The 21,081-nt window shown below is 34.9% G+C and overlaps 1 protein-coding gene across 1 annotated transcript in view; it reads right to left on the bottom strand.

Moving 5' to 3' along the window:
* The window catches only part of LOC136029755 (opsin, ultraviolet-sensitive-like), a 44,144-nt gene extending 32,148 nt beyond the window's left edge, over positions 1-11,996 (bottom strand). The window contains exon 1 of the mRNA XM_065708260.1: positions 11,887-11,996. Coding sequence (XP_065564332.1) covers positions 11,887-11,996 — 110 coding nt within the window. The remainder of the gene's footprint in view (positions 1-11,886) is intronic.
* Between the last annotated feature and the right edge of the window lie 9,085 nt (positions 11,997-21,081).

Below are 21,081 nucleotides of genomic sequence, written 5' to 3' on the forward strand. Positions count from 1 at the left end.
TTACTCTCCAACTCTGATTTGAAACTAAAATCTGGGCGGGAGTTAAAATTAAACTTAAAATTAGCTTTGGTCAAAGTTGAAGGGTTAATTGAAGGGTCAATTGAAAGTTGATTGAAGCACACATCAAGCGAAAGACGAAAGCTATTGATCAAAATGATTGACTGTCTCGGGCTTCCTTATGGTAAGAAATAAGGTTAGCAGCTCGCCTCGTAGTAAATAGTAAAGAACGTAGTCAAAGCATAGAACACGGGATCAGATGGAGCATTTTTTTTCCTGAACATACATTATGCTAATGGTTTAAGCATTATAGATGAAAGTGCAGTCAAAATCAAGGAACTTTTGGAGGTTTTGCGAGTTCTGGGTGCTAGAATGGGTTTAAAAATTAATTTTAAGAGAACTAATTTGCTAAGGCTAGGAATTAATGAATATGAAAAGGTGACGTTGGGTAACGAAAAGATAGATATGGTAGACAGCTTCACTTAGCTTGGAAGCATCAAACAGTTCTTGGTAACAAACTGTAGTAAGGAGCGACCCAGCTCAAAAGTAACCAAAACTCTAAAAAACAGAATTTTGATAGCAATAGTTACGTCAAAAGAATCGTATTTTTATGCGGATTTTAAATATATAACATCAAGTTTAGTCTTACCCATTTTTAGAAAATAAGGAGAAACACCCCTTAAAATTGATCATAAAATCAGATTGACCGTAGCAGAATACGCTACAGTAAAAGTTTCAAGCTCCTATCTACAAAAATGTGGAATTTTGTATTTTTTTTTTTGCCACAAGACAGATCACGGATACGTGTTTATTTGTTTGTTTGTTTCTTGTTTTTTTTCCAGGGGTGATCTTATCAACCCATTGGTCCTAGAATTTCACGAGAAGGCTCATTCTGAGGGAAATTAAAAGTTCTAGTACCCTTTTTAAGTAACAAAAAATTGGAGGGCACCTAGGCCCCTCCCAAGATCATTTTTTCCCAAAGTCCCTGGATCAAAATTCTGAGATATGTATTTTATTCAGCATAGTCGAAAAACCTAATAACTATGTCTTCGGGGACGACTTACTCCCCCACAGTCCCTGTGGGAGGGGCTGCGAGTTACAAACTTTGACCAGTGTTTACGTACATTAATGGTTATTGGGAAGTGTACAACCGTTTTCAGGAGGATTTTTTTGGTTAGGGGGAGGGTTTGAGGGGAGAGGGTTACGTGGAGGGAAATTTCGAAGGATGAATTTGTCATGGGGGAAGAGAATTTACATGAAGGGGGCGCAGAATTTTCTAGCATTTAAAAAAAAATGAAAAAATGAATATGAAAAAGTTTTTCAACTGAAAGTAAGGAGCAGCATTAAAACTTAAAATGAATAAAAATTAATGTGCAAATGAGGAATTCACCTCCTCCTAGTACCTCGCTCTTTACGCTAAAGTATTTTTAGTAATTTCAACTATTTATTCTACGGCCTTTGTACTTCAGGGGTCATTCTTAAGAAATTGTGACAAAATTTAAGCTTTGGTGTAAAAAGCGAAGTACGGCCGAGGGGGCGAATCCCCTTATATACTTGTAAAAACATACGAGTATAGAAATTCGTTACGTAGGTTAATTCGCAAGTTACGTATATTTTTAATAATAAAAACTTTCGTAAAAAATTAAAAGTTCTAGTTGCCTTTTTAAGTAACCAAAAAATTGGAGGGTAACTAGGCCTCCTTCCCCGCTCCTTTTTTTCTCGAAATTGTCCGATCAGAATTATTAGATATCCATTTAGTCAAAAAAATTTATTAATATACAAATTTTGCTTTAATTATTCATGTGCGGAGAGCCAAAATAAATCATCCAATAATTCTAAAACATTAAGAAGTTAAATAAAAAACAAGTTTTTTTAACTGAAAGTAAGGAGCGACATTAAATCTTAAAACGAACCGAAAGTACTCCATATATGAAAGGAGCTGCTCCCTCCTCAACGCCCCTCTCTCTATGCTAAAGTTTTTTACTGTTTTAAAAAGTAGAGTTGAGAGAAAGAGTCAAACTTTAACGTAAAGAACAGGGCCGTAGAGGAGGGAACACCCCTCTAGTTGTGAGACTAGAGATAAATTACAGAGGATAGGCCTGTGAATACGACTCCAGAAAAAGAGAAGTACTTATAGAATTTAGGAAAACTAGTTAAACCCTATTGTAAGAAAAAGGTCATAAAAGTTAGTGTAGTAATCATAGGGCCATTAGCATTGTTTTTCTAGGAAGCGAATTACTTAGTATAATGATACTTCTTCGACTTAAAGATGCTGTAGATGAGGTTCTAGAAGAAGAACAGTGTGTTTTTAGTAGGGAGAGAGGATATGTCTACCAAATTTTCAGATAAACACATTAAAGTAATTAGTGCTATGTACTAGAACAACATTGCTGCAGATAAAGTAGGGGATGAGGTTAGTAAGTGGCTTCAAATTGAATCAAAAGTTAAGACAGGGTTGCGTTCTATCCCCATTTCTTTGGATCATTTAGAGAGACTTTGTCTTAAGGAGTACAGCAGAGGCTAGAGAGCATGGAGTCAAATGAGAAGATGAAATTCTCCTTGGCTTAAATTATGCTGATGAATTAATCGCCCTTGAAGAAAACGTTAGCAAAATGAATGATTTTTTTTGTTTTGAGAGTTTTGGATGCAAGAATATGTTTGAAAATAAATGTTAAGGGGACTAATTCACTTAGACTAGGAATAAATGAAGTTTAAGAGGAGACAAACATAAATAATTCCTAAGACCACACTGTCTGTTTAAGGGAAAATGAAGCAAAATGTGAAGGAGAAAAAACAAGGATATTTATAGTCAATGAAAAAAGGAAGAATAATAACGCTAATTTTTCCCTCCCGCCATACTTCACAAAAGTAATTAAGGAGCAAAAGATATATAGGTAAAAATCTTAAGGACAAAATAAAAACAAAACGGACCTAAAAAACACTAAATTTTAATTGGTCCTTCCTAAGGAACGGAAAAGAGTAAATAAGTAAAAACGTTCAAGAAAGATGGCTACTTAAACCTGGCAAACCTTTTGCCAGGTTATTTAAACCCTTAAATAAAGTTTTTTTGAGCGCCAATGACTTACCTGCCATGGTATTATCAGAAATCAGCTGTGAAATAGAGGTTTTGAATAGAAAAAATATAAGGGATCGGAATTAATAAGTTAATCATAAATGTGGATTAGGTAAGTTTTACCTGTATTTGTATTGAGGGTGGCTTTTTTGTGTATATATTTCTTAATTTCAGCTGCCCCCCTGAAAATTTCCATCAAACCTGTAACGTCAGCAATACCGAAAGTGTTATCATATACATGAAATACTCTATCATAAACTTGTTGAGCCAAGATGGAATTGAAGGGCACCTAGGCCCCCTCCCACGCTCATTTTCTCCCCCAAAGTCACCAGATCAAAATTTTGTGATAACAATTTTGCTCAGCATAGTCTAAAAACATAATAACTATGTCTTTTGGGATGACACACTCCCCCAAAGTCCCAGGGGGAGGGGCTAAAAGTAAAAAACTTTGACCATTGCTTATATATAGAAATGGTTATTGGGAAGTGTATAGACGTTTTCGGAGGATTTCTTCCGGTTGGGGAGAGGGGTTTACATGGGCTCATCTTTCTATGGAGAATCTATCGTGGGGGAAGAGAAATTCCATGAAGGGGTGCAATATTTTCTAGTATTCTCTAAAACATACAATGAAAAAATAAATATGAAAAAGTTTTTCAACTGTATGTAAGGAGCAGCATTAAAATGTGAAAGGAACAGAAATTATTACGCGTATGAGGAGGTTCATCTCTTCCTAAATACCTAGCTTTTTACGCTAAATTATTTTTTGTAATTTCAAATATTTATTCTACGACTTTCGTGATTCAGGGGTCATTCTTCAAGAATTGAGATACAATTTAAGCTTTAGTGTTAAGACGGAGGTATTGACGAGGGGAAGATCCCTCTCATAAACGTAATAAAAATATACAAATATAGAAGCTCTTACTTACGTTGGTGCATACTTACTTACGTAAGTTTATTCATAAGTTACGCATATTTAACACTAATAAAAAAGTTTGTAAAAAAATAGAAAGTTCTAGTTGCCTTTTTAAGTAACCGACCAATTGGAGAGCAAATAGGCCTCCTACCCCACTTTTTTTTTCTTAAAATGGTCCGATCAAAACTATGAGAAAGTCAATTAGCCACAAAAAATTAATATGCAAATTTCGTTTTAATTATTCATGTGTGGAGAGCGCTCTTTACGCTAAAGTTTTTTTTATTATTTTAAAAAGTAGAGTTCTGACAAAGGGTCAAACTTTAGCATAAGGAGTGGGACATTTAGGAGAAAACAGCCCCTTTAATATACAATGCATGTTCGTTTTAAGTTTTAATGTCGCTCCTTACTTTCAGTTGAAAAAACTTGTTTTTTTTATTTAATTCTTAAAGTACCAGGGAAACTACCCTGCTAATCTCTCTTAGGTATCGTCAGAGTGTTAGGTGTTCAATTTGCTATGACAAGTTCACCATTCTTTTTATGCAAAAGGTACATATTGAATAACCATTAATAATGACTATTTAATGGAAAACAAACTAATGCCCGAGCCACACCAAAGTCACATCTCTTGATAAAAAGTGAAATTTTATGAATGGTATATTTTCTTGATTTTTATGTTACACAATTAAAGTTGCAAAGATTTAGTTAAAACGGTATGCACCAACGCTAATTTTGTTTTCAAATATTCTTTACTATTGCCCCATCTTATTAACCATTGTCAAACTTCTGTTACAGATAGAAAAATTGTTACTCTAGGCTTCTATTTTCTTTAGTTCCAAAAATTGTCTTTAAATTTTGACTTTCATTGGTCAATCAAGAGTTTTATGCTTGAATGTTGGACAATGTTCATCTCGAGAAGTATTATGACCGGCGTACATAATTTGCACTGTGGCTATGTGAATTTTAATTTTATCGATAAGTGTGACTGCAATGCGGCCTGGGCATTAGGTTATTTACAAACAGTGTTTTTAACAGCTGAAATGTATTTTTGTGGAATTACACTATAAGCAGAGAAACTTATTTTAATAATACTGAAAACAATACAAATTAAAAAAAACGTTACTGCGCCTATTCTAAAACACAGTTCATTGAAATATTTTTAATTCTCAACGAACATAAATACTTCTTTCTTTCTTATCCCCATTGCATTTGAAAGAAAGAAAAAACAAATTTAGTTCATGTTAAATCTCGCTATTATGTACCCAAATTTCTAATAAACAGGAAAACACTGTTCTTTAAACCGTTTAGTTCTAGATACTATATCTAGTATATCTAGATACTATATCCTAAATATATTGTCAGTTGAACGATATATTGTCTGATTGACACAAAGAAAGCAGAATTATAATAACAGTTCGTTTTTTAGTATAAAATTATGTTGAAAAATACCATAAATTTAGTTTTACTATTGTTGATGTTATGATAAATAAAAAGCACTGCTTGAAATAAAAAATAAAAAATTCATTAAAGTTCACTGGCGCTCTCGCATTTCAGAGGCTTAGAAGGCGATAGCCTTACGCCTGCTTGTTTTATTTTCTGTTAGTTTTAAGTTTGACTTAATTACTTATTTTAATTTCTGCCTGTTTTCGGTCTTGCTTATTTATTGACAGTTACTGCCGTTAGTTTAAGTTCGAACTATTGCATTCCTTTTTTTTCTGCTTGTCTCTTGTTTTATATAACCCTATTTTTTTGTCATTTAAAAACTACTTTTTTTAAGTTATTTTTTAATAGACCGTTTCATAAGACTATAAAATCATTCCCAAACAGAGAAAAAAAAAGCAGAGGGGACTACATAAAAGGTCTTGACCAAGGCTGTATCCAGGGGTTTAGGGGATCAAACACCTTCACCCCCCTTGTAAATATTTATCTGACTCATAAAAACGTGACAAAAAAGAGTATAAACAGATTTTTGATGCGTTTTTTAAGTTTTGTACACCATCCCCCAAGGAAAATCCTTTATAGCCTCTCCCCGCCCCCCCCCCCTGATAAATTATGGATACGATCCCAGTCTTGACAAATCGGTAAAGTAAATTTACGCACTAGAAATAAGTGTAAACCGAAATATACATCAAGATAGAGAGCAATTTATTGTCAGCTGAGCAGTATATTGTCTGCTTGATAAACAGAGGGCAGAACAATGAAATAAGTTCATTTTTTTGTTATATTTATAGTTGTCCAGCGCTTGAACTTTTATCAAGGTTAGCCGCAGCATAAAGGAAATGCAATATTACTGTTTTATGCTTCCGTGTTAAAAAGCATGCTTTAGTTGTATCTTTATAGGGTATTTTTGAAAGCCAATCAAATTTTACCCTGTGTTTTGGAGAGAAAAATAGCCCTACACATTTGAAACAGGTTTGACTATTGCTTTGTAATTTTCGAACAGAGTGACCAATCTAGGCTGACAAGGAAAATCTATTTCTGTAGAGATAGTTGACTCCACTTTTTATAAACAAAATCTGTTTTTTTTTTTAGTGAGAGTTTTTAAACCTTTAAACATAGTGAAAGATTGTTTTGACCGTTCGGCGATCATCGGCGATCTTCGTAATAGTTTCTTATGATCTCATTTAAATAACCAACTATTCGTGTCTTTGAGAATGTCTCCTTTTCTCCCTTTCATAAAATTGTTCCCCTTTCTGAACCACAGTCTTGCTTACGCATCTCCGAAGAGCGCTTGTGCATCCATGTTAAAAGGGGTATAAGAGTCTAATGCCTTCCTCTTTCAAATATACACAATATTTCAACTAATTTTTTGTTTTGGCTGTTTTCTATAAAAGAAAATAAGAAAAAAACTTTGCTTTTGCTTCCCTCCCAAATTTTGTGTAATCCCCTCCAGAAGCAGAGTACTTACTAAGATTCTTTTGGGAGAAATATCGAAAGTAGGTTTAACGGCTTGGTTAGGGCTGTGTTTACCCAGTATATAATCAAATAGTTCGTGATGAAGAACTGTAAGTATGAAACGATTGGGCTCAATAGTGACCAAAACTCTAATAAACAGTCTTGTTGACAATAAATACACGAAAAGAATTGAATTTTGATGGTTATTCAACATATGTAAAATTCATCAAATTTAATGGTAACAATGAAAAGTCCAAGCCTGAGGAAATTCACACAATTTTTGAAAAAGGGGGTAAACACTCCCAAACATCAAGTGATAAAAATCACACCATCCGATTTAGCATACCAGAGAACCCTACTATAGAGGTTTCAAGCTCCTATGTACAAAATGTGGAATTTTGTAAGGTGTTTTTTTCTCAGAAGAAAGATCACGGATGCATGTTTATTTTATTTTTTTCTCAGGGGTGATCATATCGAACAAGTGATTTTATGAGATCGGGAGAGGGCTCATTGATCGAAAAAAAAGTTCTAGTACCCCATTTAAGTGACAAAAAATTAGAGGTCATCTGACCCTCCTCCCACGCTCATTTTTCACCAAAGTTACACACTCAAAATTTTAAGGTAGCCTGTTTTTCAGCACCGTCAAAAAATCGAATAACCATGTCTATGAGGATGATTTAACCCCCGCAGTCCCGATTCAAAAGTTACTCTTAAAGGATTGGGACAAAATTCAAACTTTTGGGTAAAGTACGAAGAATTGACGAGGTTGTGACCCCCCTCATATACGTAGTAATGTCTGTACGTTTTAAGTTTTAATGTTGCTCCTTACTTTCAGTTAAAAAAATTTTTTCATTTAATTGCCTTCTAAATTCAAAACTCTTTTTGTGTGATATTAATTGCCACGTAAATTGTTGTGTAGTAGCCTCCTTATCAAAAGGTACACTGATTTAAAGTTTTAGGCTTACTTTTCAGGCCCTGATCTCTCAAATCAAATTGGCTCCTGAGATTGGTGTTCGAATGTCAAAATTCTCAAATGATCAATTACTAGCATGTATATACAATCAAAGTAACAAAAGATGTTTAAGTGCTTTCAAGTGTTTTCTTTATATAATTGTCGGAAGTTTATTTAAAACCATTGCTTCTTTTCAATTCTTGGTCAAGATTATCGTAGCACATACTTTTTTTTTTTTATCTTCCTACGTTCTTGAGATAATCATTCACATATACATTAGTTTTCAAGAATGTAGTTCGAGCAACATCCTTCATGGAAGTAGTTTTATTTACTGTAGACAAATATCTCTGACAATCAAAATTTAAGAAATTTTCGAAATGGTAAATTGTCCGAAAGTAAAAGGCCGCTTGCAATTTAAAGCTTCAACTTACTATCCATACAGACGTTTAGTAATTTCATGTCCGTCTTCTTTTGCATAAGGGTGACTTGCAGCAACTCCGTAAATGAAAGAGGATTAGCCGACCAACCTTCATTAATTACTTTCCCACTGAGCACTCCTTTCCCCCTTTAACATACAATACCGTATATTATTTACACCCTCAGATTCATCTCAATAGAAGGGCTATGGAATAGAAATTATTTAGTGTACAACGAACCGTGTTGTTAAGAATAATCAAATTTGTGGTAACGAACTGTAGTAAGGAGCGACCCGGCTCAATAGTAAACGAAACTCTAAAAAATAGAATTTTGATACCAATAGTTACATCAAAAGTATCGCATTTCAATACTGATTTTAAATATACGAGTTTCATCAAGATTAGTCTTACCTATCAAAAGTTAACAGCCTGAGAAAATTTGCCTCGTTTTGGAAATAGGAGTTAACACCCCCTAAAAGTCATACAATCTTAACAAAAATCACACCATCAAATTCAACGTATCAGACAACCCTATTGTTAAAGTTTCAAGCTCCTATCTACAAAAATGTGGAATTCCAGGAGTGATCGTATCGACTCCGTGGTTCAAGAATATCGCGAGAGGGCTCATTCTAACTTTTTTTCCAGGAGTGATCGTATCGACTCCGTGGTTCAAGAATATCGCGAGAGGGCTCATTCTAACTGAAATTAAAAGTTTTAGTGCCCTTTTTAAGTTACAAAAAATTGGATGGCACCTAGGCTCTCTCCCACGCTTATTTTTTCCCCAAAGTCACCTGATCAAAATTCTGAGATAGCCATTTTATTCAGCATAGTTGAAAACCAAATAACTATGTCTTTGAGGCCGACTTACTCCCACATAGTCCCCGTGGGAGGGGCTGCAAGTTACAAACTTTGACCTCTATTTACATATAGTAATGGTTATTGGGAAGTATACTGACGTTTTCAGGGGAATATTTTGGTTTGGGGGGGGGGAGAAGTTGAGGGAGGAGGGTACGTAGGAGGGTCTTTCCATAGAGGAATTTGTCATATGGGGGAAGAGAATTTCAATGAGGCGTACGCGAGATTTTCTAGTATTATTAAAAAAATAAAAAAAATATGAAAAGTTTTTCAACTGAAAGTAGGGAGCAGCATTAAAACTTCACACGAACAGAAATTATTACGCATATAAGGGGTTTACCTCCTCGTAATACCTTGCTCTTTAAGATAAAGTACTTTTAGGAATTTTAACTATTTATTCTACAGTTTTTGTGACTCAGGGGTCATTCTTAAGGAATTGGGACAAAATTTAAGCTTTAGTGTAAAGAGTGAGGTAAACCAGGGGGTGAACCCCCTCATATACGCAATAAAAACATACGAATATAGAAGTTCGTTACGTAAGTTAATTTGTAAGCTACGTATATTTTTATTAATGAAAACGTTCGTAAGAAATTAAAAGTTCTAGCTGCTTTTTTAAGTAATCAAAAAATTGGAGGGCAACTAGGCCTCCTCCCACGCTCTTTTTTTCTCAAAATCTTCTGATTAAAACTATGAGAAAGTCATTTAGCCAAAAAAAAATTAATATTCGTATTTCGTTTTAATTATCTATGTGCGGAGAGCCAAAATCAAAACATGCATTAAATCAAAAACGTCCAGAAATTAAATAAAAAAAACTAGTTTTTTTAACTGAAAGTAAGGAGTGACATTAAAACTTAAAACGAACAGAAATTACCTCGTATACTAAAAGGGTTTTCTTCCTCAACGCCTCGCTCTTTACGCTAAAGTTTTTACTGTTTTAAAAATTAGAGTTAAGAGAAAGAGTCAAACTTTAGCGTAAAGAGCGGGTCGTCGAGGAGGAAAAGCCCCTTTCATATACAAAGTAATTTCTGTTCGTTTTAAGTTTTAGTGTCACTCCTTACTTTCAGTATTTGAACACTATTTAAATTTTCAATCGAGTTTATGCTTCTTATTGTTTCCTTAGTTGGCCGAGGGAGTACTACGCTGAAAAAAGGTAAAATCTCAAATAGTAATTGAAATTAAAACACCAAACCGTAAAGGCTCAATAAATTCTCTTCACTTGAAAGGGAGAGTATTAAAAAGGGATAAGAAAAAGACTTCTCAAGATCTCATACTTTAGAAGGTTAACCTAAATTCAGGTCAACGTGTAGTGATTATGATTGCTTTACTAGTGCTTGTGTTTATTCTTGCATGTGTGCTATGCTTGCTTATATGTGTTATGCTTGTTTATATTGCTTACTTTTCTTTATAGGATTTGGGTTAAATAAATACAATAATAAATACAAATTTTAATAAATACAAGTTAATAAATACAATTTGGGTTAATTAAACACAATCGTTGGGTGGTGCCAGAAGTGGGATTTGGCATTGAAATCTAACAGCAGTATGGAATTGTTAACCATGCTAACCAAAAATTGCTAACCATGACGTCTGCAGAAAATGTGTTTTTAATTTTAGTTTTTAATTTCAATTAAGCTTTTAAATTCAGGTCGCTACAAAATGACACAATGGACAATAGAAGACAAGAAAGAACACAAAATAGAACACAAAAATAGAATAATAGAACACGAAAATATGCAATGGACAATAGAAGCATTCCGCACAAAATTTCTCCTTACCTAAATCCCCAACTAAAGTCTCCAATGGAAAAGAAATGTTCAATTGAAGAAGGTTCTGTGGCAGACTCGTACTCGGTATTTGACCAATTCAATTGACGGAGTCCTCACTCAAAAATCTTTATTCTTGGTGCATGGTGCCAGATCTATCTATGATCTCTTATCATCTATCAGATAGATGACAAGACCCTATCAGATAGATGACAAGTCATCTATCAGATAGATGACAGTTGAAGTGTTTATATTGTTTGTACTGATTTACATAGCAAAAAAGAATGAAAACGATTTCTCATCGTCTTGTTTTGTCATTTTCATGTCATAAATGTCTTGTTTCACTTTTTTATAGTTTTTAAAGGCTCTGCTAATTTGTCAAAGGATAAAATATGTGATATTGGTACTTGTGAACGAAAAATTAATTTTTCTTATTTTTTAAGTTTTTCTTGCAGAAACTGTGATGAGCCTCCGTATAACTAATGCGGTAAGTTCAGTTTTAAGTGAAGAGCTAGTCTTACAAAATTCTAGTAAAGTAAGAAATTACCACAAACCAGTTTATTTAAACTAGTTTTCCAGATATATGACTCCTTGATATGTAAATCAGCCAGAACAATTCAGTAAATAAAATATACCAGTAAGTAAATAAAATCACAATCGTTGGATGGTGCCAGAAGTGGGATCTTGGCATTGAAATATAACAGCAGTATGGAAGTCTAGCAGCCATCCATCAACTGGGATGCCAACCTCCAAGGCAGATGAAAGAAATCGATTTAAACAGCATGTCCGGTTGATGCTTATAAGACCGCCGGTGGAAGAGACAGAGAAATCTCAGTATGCCTACCTGCTTATTTGGGTGGGAGAAAAGTGACGAGAGATCTAAAAGCATTTTTGACAAGCTTGACTGAAAACAGAATCTACAACCAACTTATTAGTGATTGACCAGCTTCTGCAGTGCTAGGATCCCTGTCATTTGCACTTGTGATGTTACCTGTAGCCACAAACAGTATTCTATGTTTGCTGACAGATTCCATGTAGTCAACTCAGCATCGACACCAATAGTGTGATATCGATCCAGCATAAACTGGAACCTCATCAAACTGGTACTCAATGTTAATGCAGAACAAACAAGCATGGATAAAAAGTACAATTTTTTTCAAGGTATTGGTCGACTTGAAGGGGAATGCAACATCCATCTAAGAGATGGGTCCATACCAACTGTCTATCTGGCCAGAAGGATACCAGAGGCACTAAGAGATAAACTCTAGGATCAAATCAACAGAATAGAAAGAGACGGGATCATTGAAAAGGTCATGGAGCCCGCAGAATGGGTAAATTCAATGGTAATGGTTGAAAAGAAAAATGAAACTATAAGGCTATGCATAGACCTCAACAGATGTATAATATGACCTTACTATCCCCTACCCGCCATAGAAGACGTTACAGCCGACAATTCAGCACTATATTTGTGGGTAATCGATTCCAAAGAAAGCCCTTTGGCTTATTTATAGTTCAAGATGAATCCCAGCGCCATATAGAAGAAGCATTTGAAGAACTGGAGGGACTAGCCATCAAATTTGATGATATTCTAGTGTATGGAGCGAACCAAGAAAAGCATGATGAAAGACACAATTAGTTATGAAAAGAGCACTAGAAAAAAGTGTGAAATTCAACAAGAACAAATACAGCTTCAGTGCAAGCAGCGTATGCTATTTTGGGCACGTATTTGGAGCCAATGGCATGAAATCAGACCCAGAAAACTGTGAGCCATAGAAATAATGCCCAGACCTCAGACTCGTGAAAAGCTGCTTACCCTCCTTGGAATGTAGAACTGCCTCGAAAAATATGTTCCTGACCTGTCCACTAGAAAAAAAAGCTTGAGACATGCTCAACCGTGAGCCATTCTTTTGGATTCCTGAATATGACCAGACACTGGCAGAGCTCAAGCAGTCAATTATGTAAGGCATCTTCTTCTTATACTACAAGAACTTCAATGTTGAGCTGAAAGTTAACGCCTCCAGCCATGGCTTGAGAGCAAACATCTGTAGTGATGGAGAGGTAATAGCACATATGTCACCTGCACTTAGCAAAACCAAGGATAAGTATTCTCAACTTGAAAAGGCGTTGTAAGCTATTGTCTATTAATTCAAGCACTTTCACCACTACCTCTATAGAAACCGTGTCAACTTAATGACTGATCACCTCCTGCTTGAGACAATAGTCAGAAATCCTATCCACAAGGCCCCTCCAAAGGTACAGAGACTAATGCTACAGCTCCAGCCATATGATCTTCATCTACAATTCTGGCCAGGCTCAGAAATACCAATCACAGATGGTCTTTCTCGTCTTCACCCTCCTGATATGGATGAGAAACTAGTGGCAGAAAAAGACGTATGTCTTCATCAGCTCTCTAGACATCTACCTGTAAGTGATGAGAAGATCCTACGAATCCAGGAATAAACTTCTAAAGATAGCCAACCCAGGACTCTGGTGAAAACAATTTATGAGGGCTGGCCGAGAAGCAGAAATTTCCTGAGTATTAAAAGGATAGCAAGGTTTGTCAGGATTGCAGCGGTGCATCGGGAGCGTTTTCTTTAAATAGTTTTAATTTAATGTAGTTAATTTGTTGCTTGTTTGTTATGTAATTTTCCTATGGCCCACGGGCTTTTTTGGAATAAATTATTATATATTATTATATTATATACCTGTCAGAGGCACGTCTGTTCTCGAATATCCAGCATGAACTGTCAACAAACAAAGAGATAATCTTCAAAGGCAAGAAATTGATCATAATAAAGTTATTACTGACAGATATCCTGAGACAACCCCACACTGCTGATATTAGAGTAGAAAAGACCGAGCAAAGAGCCATAATACTGGTTTACTGGCCTGGCTTGAACGCAGACATTGAGCAGCATGTTAGTAGTTGCCAAACATGTGGTAGAAACATGCCATCAAACCAAAGAGAGCCTATGATGAGTCACAAAATACCATATCTTCCTTGGCAAGAAGTTGCATCCGTCGTATTCAAGCTCCAAAATAATGACTATCTTGTAACAGTGGACTATCATAGACATTTTTTTAAGTAGACAATTCAGTTCCACAACGCCAAATGCCGTCATCTCCAAACTCAAATCTCATTTTGCCAGATATGGCATCTAATCTATACTAATTTCTGACTATGTCCATCAGTGCTCTTCGGTTGAATAGATTTTACCAGGTGATGGGGATTCACTCACAGAACACAAAGTCCAATCTGCCCCCAGTCTAATGGCCTTGTGAAAAAGACTGTCCAGACAGCAAAGAGCCTCATGATGAAGGCATCAGAAAACGGTGAAGACCCATACTTGTGACTAATCGAACACAGGAACAGACCTGTTGATGGATTAGTCTCACCATTACAGCATCTGATGAGCCGTCAATTGAGGACACTTCTGCCACATACCACTGACCACTTAAGAAACAAATCAGTCAGCAATCGCAAGTTTTTGAAGAAATACACAGCTCTCCAGAGACAACAGAAGTGTCATTATGATGAAACGTCTAGGCTTCTTCCATCAGTAGAATTAGGGAAATCAGTATACACGCAGAAGACTCTGGGTGGCAATTGGAGCCCAGCAAAAGTAATTGCCCAGTCTGAGGCCCCTCGATCCTATGTAGTTGAGAAAGACGACGGGTCTATCATAATACAGAACAGATTTCACCTTTCTAGCACCTTGGCATTGATTCGGAGACTAGTGACCTCGGTTTTCCAACTGTCATATCTTTGACCTCATTCTCTACTCCAAACATAGAAATTCTGGCTCAAAAATTATCGTCGCCACACGGAAATCAGTTCAGCAGATCACCACTACGCTCTTCAGCACCACTAGGTGGAGTGGGGATAGAGTTTACCTCTTCTAAAGCATCAATTCAGACAGTTGGAGTATCACCTCTCCCCTAAGTCGGTGCAAAAGCACGATCTGGAAGAGTGATCAACCCACTACAGAGATTGAACCTGTAAATAATTGTGTGAAGTGAAAAGCATGCAATGTGCATTCCAGGTGTACATATCAGAGGGATGAGCCTAGTGCCTTCTCGTACTTGTTAAGAAAAACAAAAGAAGCCATCAGTTTGATAATATATTTACTAGTGTAACTATCTTCATTTGTACTTAGAATATACAATAGACAAGCAAGCTTAGCGCCTTCTCGGGATGTAAGTGAATTTAATGAAATCTCAGCTAGTGCAGTCAGTACTGGTAATATGGTGCAGTACTGGTGTATTGTGAAGAAATTAATTTAAAGTGGAAATAAGGAAGATGTCGGGATTATGATTGCTTTGCTAATGCTTCATTCTTGCATGTGGGCTATGCTTGCTTATATTGCTTACTTTTCTTTATGGGAGCTTGGGTTAAATAAATGTATTTTCACAATCATTGCAAACGAAGATTCAAAAAAAAAATGACCACTTGGCCCAAAATAAGCTCCTGAATGGTTTTTAGTAGTTTATATATCCACCCCTTTCTCTCTGTTGAAAAATTACCTAACAAAGTCTGAAAATCATTAGGCTCAGTAACTAAAACTTTTATGAATAGATTAGCAGTACAAAAAGTTTCTAGGCCATCCTTTTTCCTCCCTAACTTGAAGGCTTAAAGAATTCTATGAAGTGAAATTTTAGCCGTCTTAACCTTGAAAATAGACTTGGTCTAGAATGCAGCTTAAGTCCTCTGAACCACTTTTTTTAAAGCCAAAGGCTAGGCAAAAAAGAGTTCAAAATTTTTTTATTTTAATTTCGTTTTGTATTTTTTCTATTCTTGTTTTCACTCTATCTTTGTCTGTCAATCCGACCTAGTAGTAAAGTAAATAAAAAAATACAAGTTTTTTAATTTAAAGTAAGGAGTGACATTAAAAATTAAAACGAACAGAAATTATTCCGTATAGGAAACGGACAGTCCCCTCTTTAAACCCTGTTCTTTACGCTAAAGTTTGACGCCATCTCGCAACAGCATTCTAGAAAACAATAAAAGAATTTGTGTAAAGGGTGGGGCGCTGAGGAGGAGATATTAAAACTTAAAACAAACAGAAATTATTCCGTGTATGAAAGGGGTTGTCCCCTACTCAACACCCCACTCCTTATGCTAAAGTTCGACTCCTTCTCACAACTCTATTTTATAAGACAAACAATAGCTTGAGCGTGAAGAGCTGGCCTTGAGGAGGGGACAGCCCCCTTCATATACAGAACAATTACTGTTCGTTTTAACTTATAATGTCGCTGCTTAGTTTTAGGTAAAAACAGCTTAGTTTTTGTTTAGTTTCTGAACGTTTCTTGAATTAATGCAGGTTTGGAATTTGGCTCAAGTACATCAATAATTAAAACGAAACTTGTGCATCTTAATTTTACTTTTCTTAAATTAATAATAATGTTATCATAACTTTAGTTTTATTTTTGTTTCGGTTGTTTCAGAATGACTCCTGAATCACAAAGGCTATTTAATTAGAATAGAAACCTTTTTAAAATTTCAAAAAGAAACTTTAGTGTAAGAGCAAGCTACTGAGGAGAGGCAACCCATCTTATATACGTAATATTTTCTATTTATTTAAGTTATTATTTTGCTTCTCACTTTGAGTTAAAAAATTGTTTTTTGTATAATTACTAATTGTTATTTAAATAACGTCGAGAAATCCAACTCAGCTTCCATTGAAAATTCTCTTCCTCCTCGAGAAATTTCTCTAAGGGAAGATTCTCCCACGGAACTTAAAATAGCGATATTTGCGGAACTAATTTTTTAAGGCATAATAACAAAACGGCCAAAGAGGACGAAAGTATCAAACAGTTCGTCAAACAGTTTGTGGTAGCGAACTGTAGTAAGGAGCGACCCGGTTCAATAGTCACCGAAACTCTAACAAACGAAATTTTTATAACAATAGTTACATCAAAAGAATCGCATTTTAATGCTGATTTTAAATATACAAGTTTTATTAAGTTTTAACTTACCCTTCACAAGTTACGAGCCTAAGAAAATTTGACATATATTAGAAAATAGGGGAAACACCCCTCAAAAGTCATAGAATCTTAAGGAAAATCACACCATCAAATTCGGCGTATCAGAGAACCCTACAGTAGAAGTTTCAAGCTCCTATCTACAAAAATGTGGAATTTTTTTCCACAAGACAGATCACGGATGCGTGTTTATTTGTTGTTTTTTCTTTTCTTTTTTCCAGGGGTGATTTTATTGACCCATTGGTCCTAGAATGCCGCTTGAGGGCTCATTCTAACGCAAATTAAAAGTTCGAGTACCCTTTTTAAGTGACCAAAAATATTGGAGGGCACCTAGGCCCCCTCCCCCGCTCATTGTTTCCCAAAGTCACCAGATCAAAATTCTGAGATAGCCATTTTACTCAACATAGTCGAAAAAAAACACCCCACTTTCAACCGTAAAACTTTTGTCTTTGGTGACGAGTTACTCCCCCTCAGTCCCCGTTGGAGGGGCTGCAAGTCACAAACTTTGACCAGTGTTTACACATAGTAATGGTTATTAGGAAGCGTACAGACGCTTTCAGGGGGATTATTTTGGTTGGGGGATGGATTGAGGGAAGGGGGTTATGCAGAGGGAACTTTCTATGGAGTAATTTGTCATGGGGGAAGAGAATTTCTATGCAGGGGTGCAGGATTTCTAAGTATTTTTTTGAAGAGCAATGAAAAAATAAATGTGAAAAGTTTCTTCAACTGAAACTAAGGAGCAGCATTTAACGAAAAGAAATTATTACGCACATGATGGGGTTCACCTTCTTCTAATACTTCACTTTTTACGCTAAAGTAATGTTATTAATTTCAACTATTTATTCTACGGCCTTTGTGATTCAGGGGTCATTCTTACCGAATTGGGACCAAATTTAAGCTTTAGTGTAAAGAGCGAGGTATTGACGAGGGGGGAACCCCTTCATATAAGTAATAAAAACATACGAATTTAGAAGTTCGTTAGGTAAGTTAGTTAGTAAGTTACGTGTATTTTTACTAATAAAACCGTTCGTAAAATTAAAAGTTCCAGTTGCCTTTTTAAGTAACCAAAAAATTGGAGGGTAACTAGGCATACTCCCCCGCTCCTTTTTTTCTCAAAATCGTCCGATCAAAACAATCAGAAAGCCATTTAGCCAAAGAAATAAATTAATTTGTAAATTTCCTTTTAATTATTGATATGCAGAGAGCCAAAGTCAAACCATGCATTAACTTAAAAATGTTCAGAAATTAAATATAAAAAAAAAACATTTTTTTTTTACTGAAAGTAAGGAGCGACATTAAACCTTAAAACGAACAGAAATTACTGTTTTTTACTGTTTTAAAAAGTAGAGTTGAGAGAAAGAGTCAAACTTTAGCGTAAGGAGTGGGGCGTTGAGGAGGGAACAGCCCCTTTCATATACGGGGTAATTTCTGCTCGCTTTAAGTTTTAATATCGCTTCTTACTTTCAGTTTAAAAAAACTGTTTTTTTTTTTTTTATTTAATTTTAACGAAAATGGGAGTCACAAGTTGATCCATTCTCAAATGACTGAAATGAATGAAATAAAAGATCTTTAAAAGATAAACATAATAATTCATGTTCGTTTTGAGTTTTGATGTTGCTCCTTACTTTCAGTTTAAAAAAAACTTGTTTTTTTTTATATTTAATAACAACCACAAGCTGAAGACTTACAATTCCTTTGGTTTATCAAACAGTTCGTGGTAACGAGCTGTAGTTAGGAGCGACCCAGCTCAATATTAACTGGAATTCTTAAAAACATAATTTTGATACCAATAAATACATAAAAAAATCATTTTAAATATACAATTTTTATTAAGTTTAGTCTTACCGATCAAAGGTTAAGAGCCTTAGAAAATTTTACTTATTTTGGTAAAAAGGGGGGAACACCTCCTAAAAGTCATAGATTCTTCATAAACTATCACATTCAGCGCATCAGATAACCTGACTGTAGAGGTTTCAAGCTCTTATCTACAAAAATGTGGAATTTTACATTTTTAGCCAGAAGAAAGATCACGGATACGTGTTTATTTATTTTTTTTTAATTTTTTTTCCCAGGGATGATAGTGTCGACCCAGTGACCCTAGAATGTCGCAAGAGGGCTCATTCTAACGAAAATTAAAAGTTCTATGGCCCTTCATAAGTAACCAAAAAATTGGACGGCAACTAGGCCCCCTCCCACACTCATATTTTTCCAAAGTCACCGGATCAAAATTTTGAGAAAGCTATTTTGTTAAATATAGTCGAAAACCAAATAAATATGTATTTGAGGACGACTTAATCCCTCCAAGTCCCCTGGGGAAGGGCTGCAAGTTAAGAACTTTGCCCATTGCTTACACATAGTATTGGGTACTGACGAAGTATAACGACCTTTTCAGAGGGTATTTTTTCTGGTGGTGAGGCTACGTGAGAGGATGTTTCCATGGAGGAATCTATCATGGGGTAAGAGAATTTCCTAGAAGGGGGTGCCAGATTTTCCAGCATTATTTGAAACAACAATGAGAAATTAAATAAAAACAAGTTTTTGCAGGTTATGCAGGGAAAAGTTTCTAAGGAGGAATTTGTTGTGGGGGGAAGAAAATTTATATGAAGGGGGTGCAGGATTTTTTGTATTTTTTAAAGAACAATGAAAAAATAAATATGAAAAAGTTTTTTCAATTGAGAGTAAGGAGCAACATTAAAAGTTGAAAAAAAACCAGAAATAATTACATATATGAAGGGATTCATCCCTTCCTCAATACCTCAATCGTCACGCTAAAGTATTTTTGGTAATTTTAAATGAGCTATATATTCTAATTAAATGGTCATCGAGGTTCAGGCGTCATTCTTATAGAATTTGAACAAAATTCGAACTTTAGTGTAAAGAGCGAGGTATTGAAGAAGAGACAAACCGCTTATAAACATAATAGAAATATGCAAATATAGAAATGTTTTACGTAAGTAAATTTGTGTAACTTGTATCTATTACTAATAAAAACGTTCGTGAATAAAACTAAAAGTTAGTAGCCTTTTTAGTAAACAGCAGAACTGGAGGGCAACTAGGTCTCCCTCGCGCCTTTTTTTCTCATAACCCTTCGACCAAAGCTTTGAGAAGGCCATTTAGCCAAAAAAGCAAAATTAATATGCAAATTACGTTTGAATTATTCATGTACGGTGAGCCAAAATCAAATCTTTTTAAACGTAAATTTAATTTTATTAAATTAATTTAAAAATGTTCAGAAATTAAATAAAAAAATATTTTTTTCAACTGAAAATAAGGAGGAACATTAGAATTTAAAACAAACAGAAATCATTACGTATATGAGGTGGTTCATCCCCTCCTCAGTACCTAGCTCCTTACGCTAAAGTATTTTATTTATTCTAATTAATCGTTTTTTGTGGTTCTGGGATCATTCCTAAAGAACTGGAATAAAATTCGAAATTTTTTTTAAAATAGTTAGGTATTGACAAGGGGACGAACGTAATAGAAAATATAGGAATATAGAAGTTCATTACGTAAGTTAATTTGAAAGTTACATATATTTATTACTAATAAAACGTTCGTAAATTGAGTTTAATAGTTTTAGTGGCCTTTTTAATTAACCAAAAAAATTGAGGGCAATTAAGCCCCCTCTCCCACCCTATTTTTCCTCAAAATCTTAGGATCAAAACTTTGAGAAAGCCATTTAGCCAAAAGAATAAAGTTAATATACAAATTCCGTTTTAATTATTCATGTACTGTGATCTAAAATAAACACCTGAATTAATTCAAAAACGTTAAGCAATTAAATATTTTAAAAAAAAACAATTTTTTTTACTAAAAGCAAGGAGTGACATTAAAACTTAAAACGAATAGAAATTATTCCGTATATGAAGGGGACTGTCACCTGCTCAACACCCCGCTCTTTACGCTAAATTTGATTATTTCTCTAAATTCTACTTTGTAAAAGAATAAAAAACACTAGCGTAAAGAGCTGGGCGTTGAGGAGGGGAGAGTCCCTTTCATATTCGGAATAATTTCTGTTCGTTTTACGTTTTAGTGTCGCTCCTGACTTTCAGTTAAAAAACTTGTTTTTTATTTAATCATCACATAGAAATCATTGTTACAAAATTGCTAAAGGTAAAATTAAAAGCTAAGATTAGCCAGAAATTAATACAAACAAGTTACTGCTTTTATCGGCCATTATCTTACAAATTTCGAACTTTAGCGTAAAGAGCGAGATATTGACAAGGCGGTGAACTTCC

The sequence above is a fragment of the Artemia franciscana genome, chromosome 7 (assembly GCF_032884065.1).
Source record: "Artemia franciscana chromosome 7, ASM3288406v1, whole genome shotgun sequence".
Classification (NCBI taxonomy): Eukaryota; Metazoa; Arthropoda; class Branchiopoda; order Anostraca; family Artemiidae; genus Artemia; species Artemia franciscana.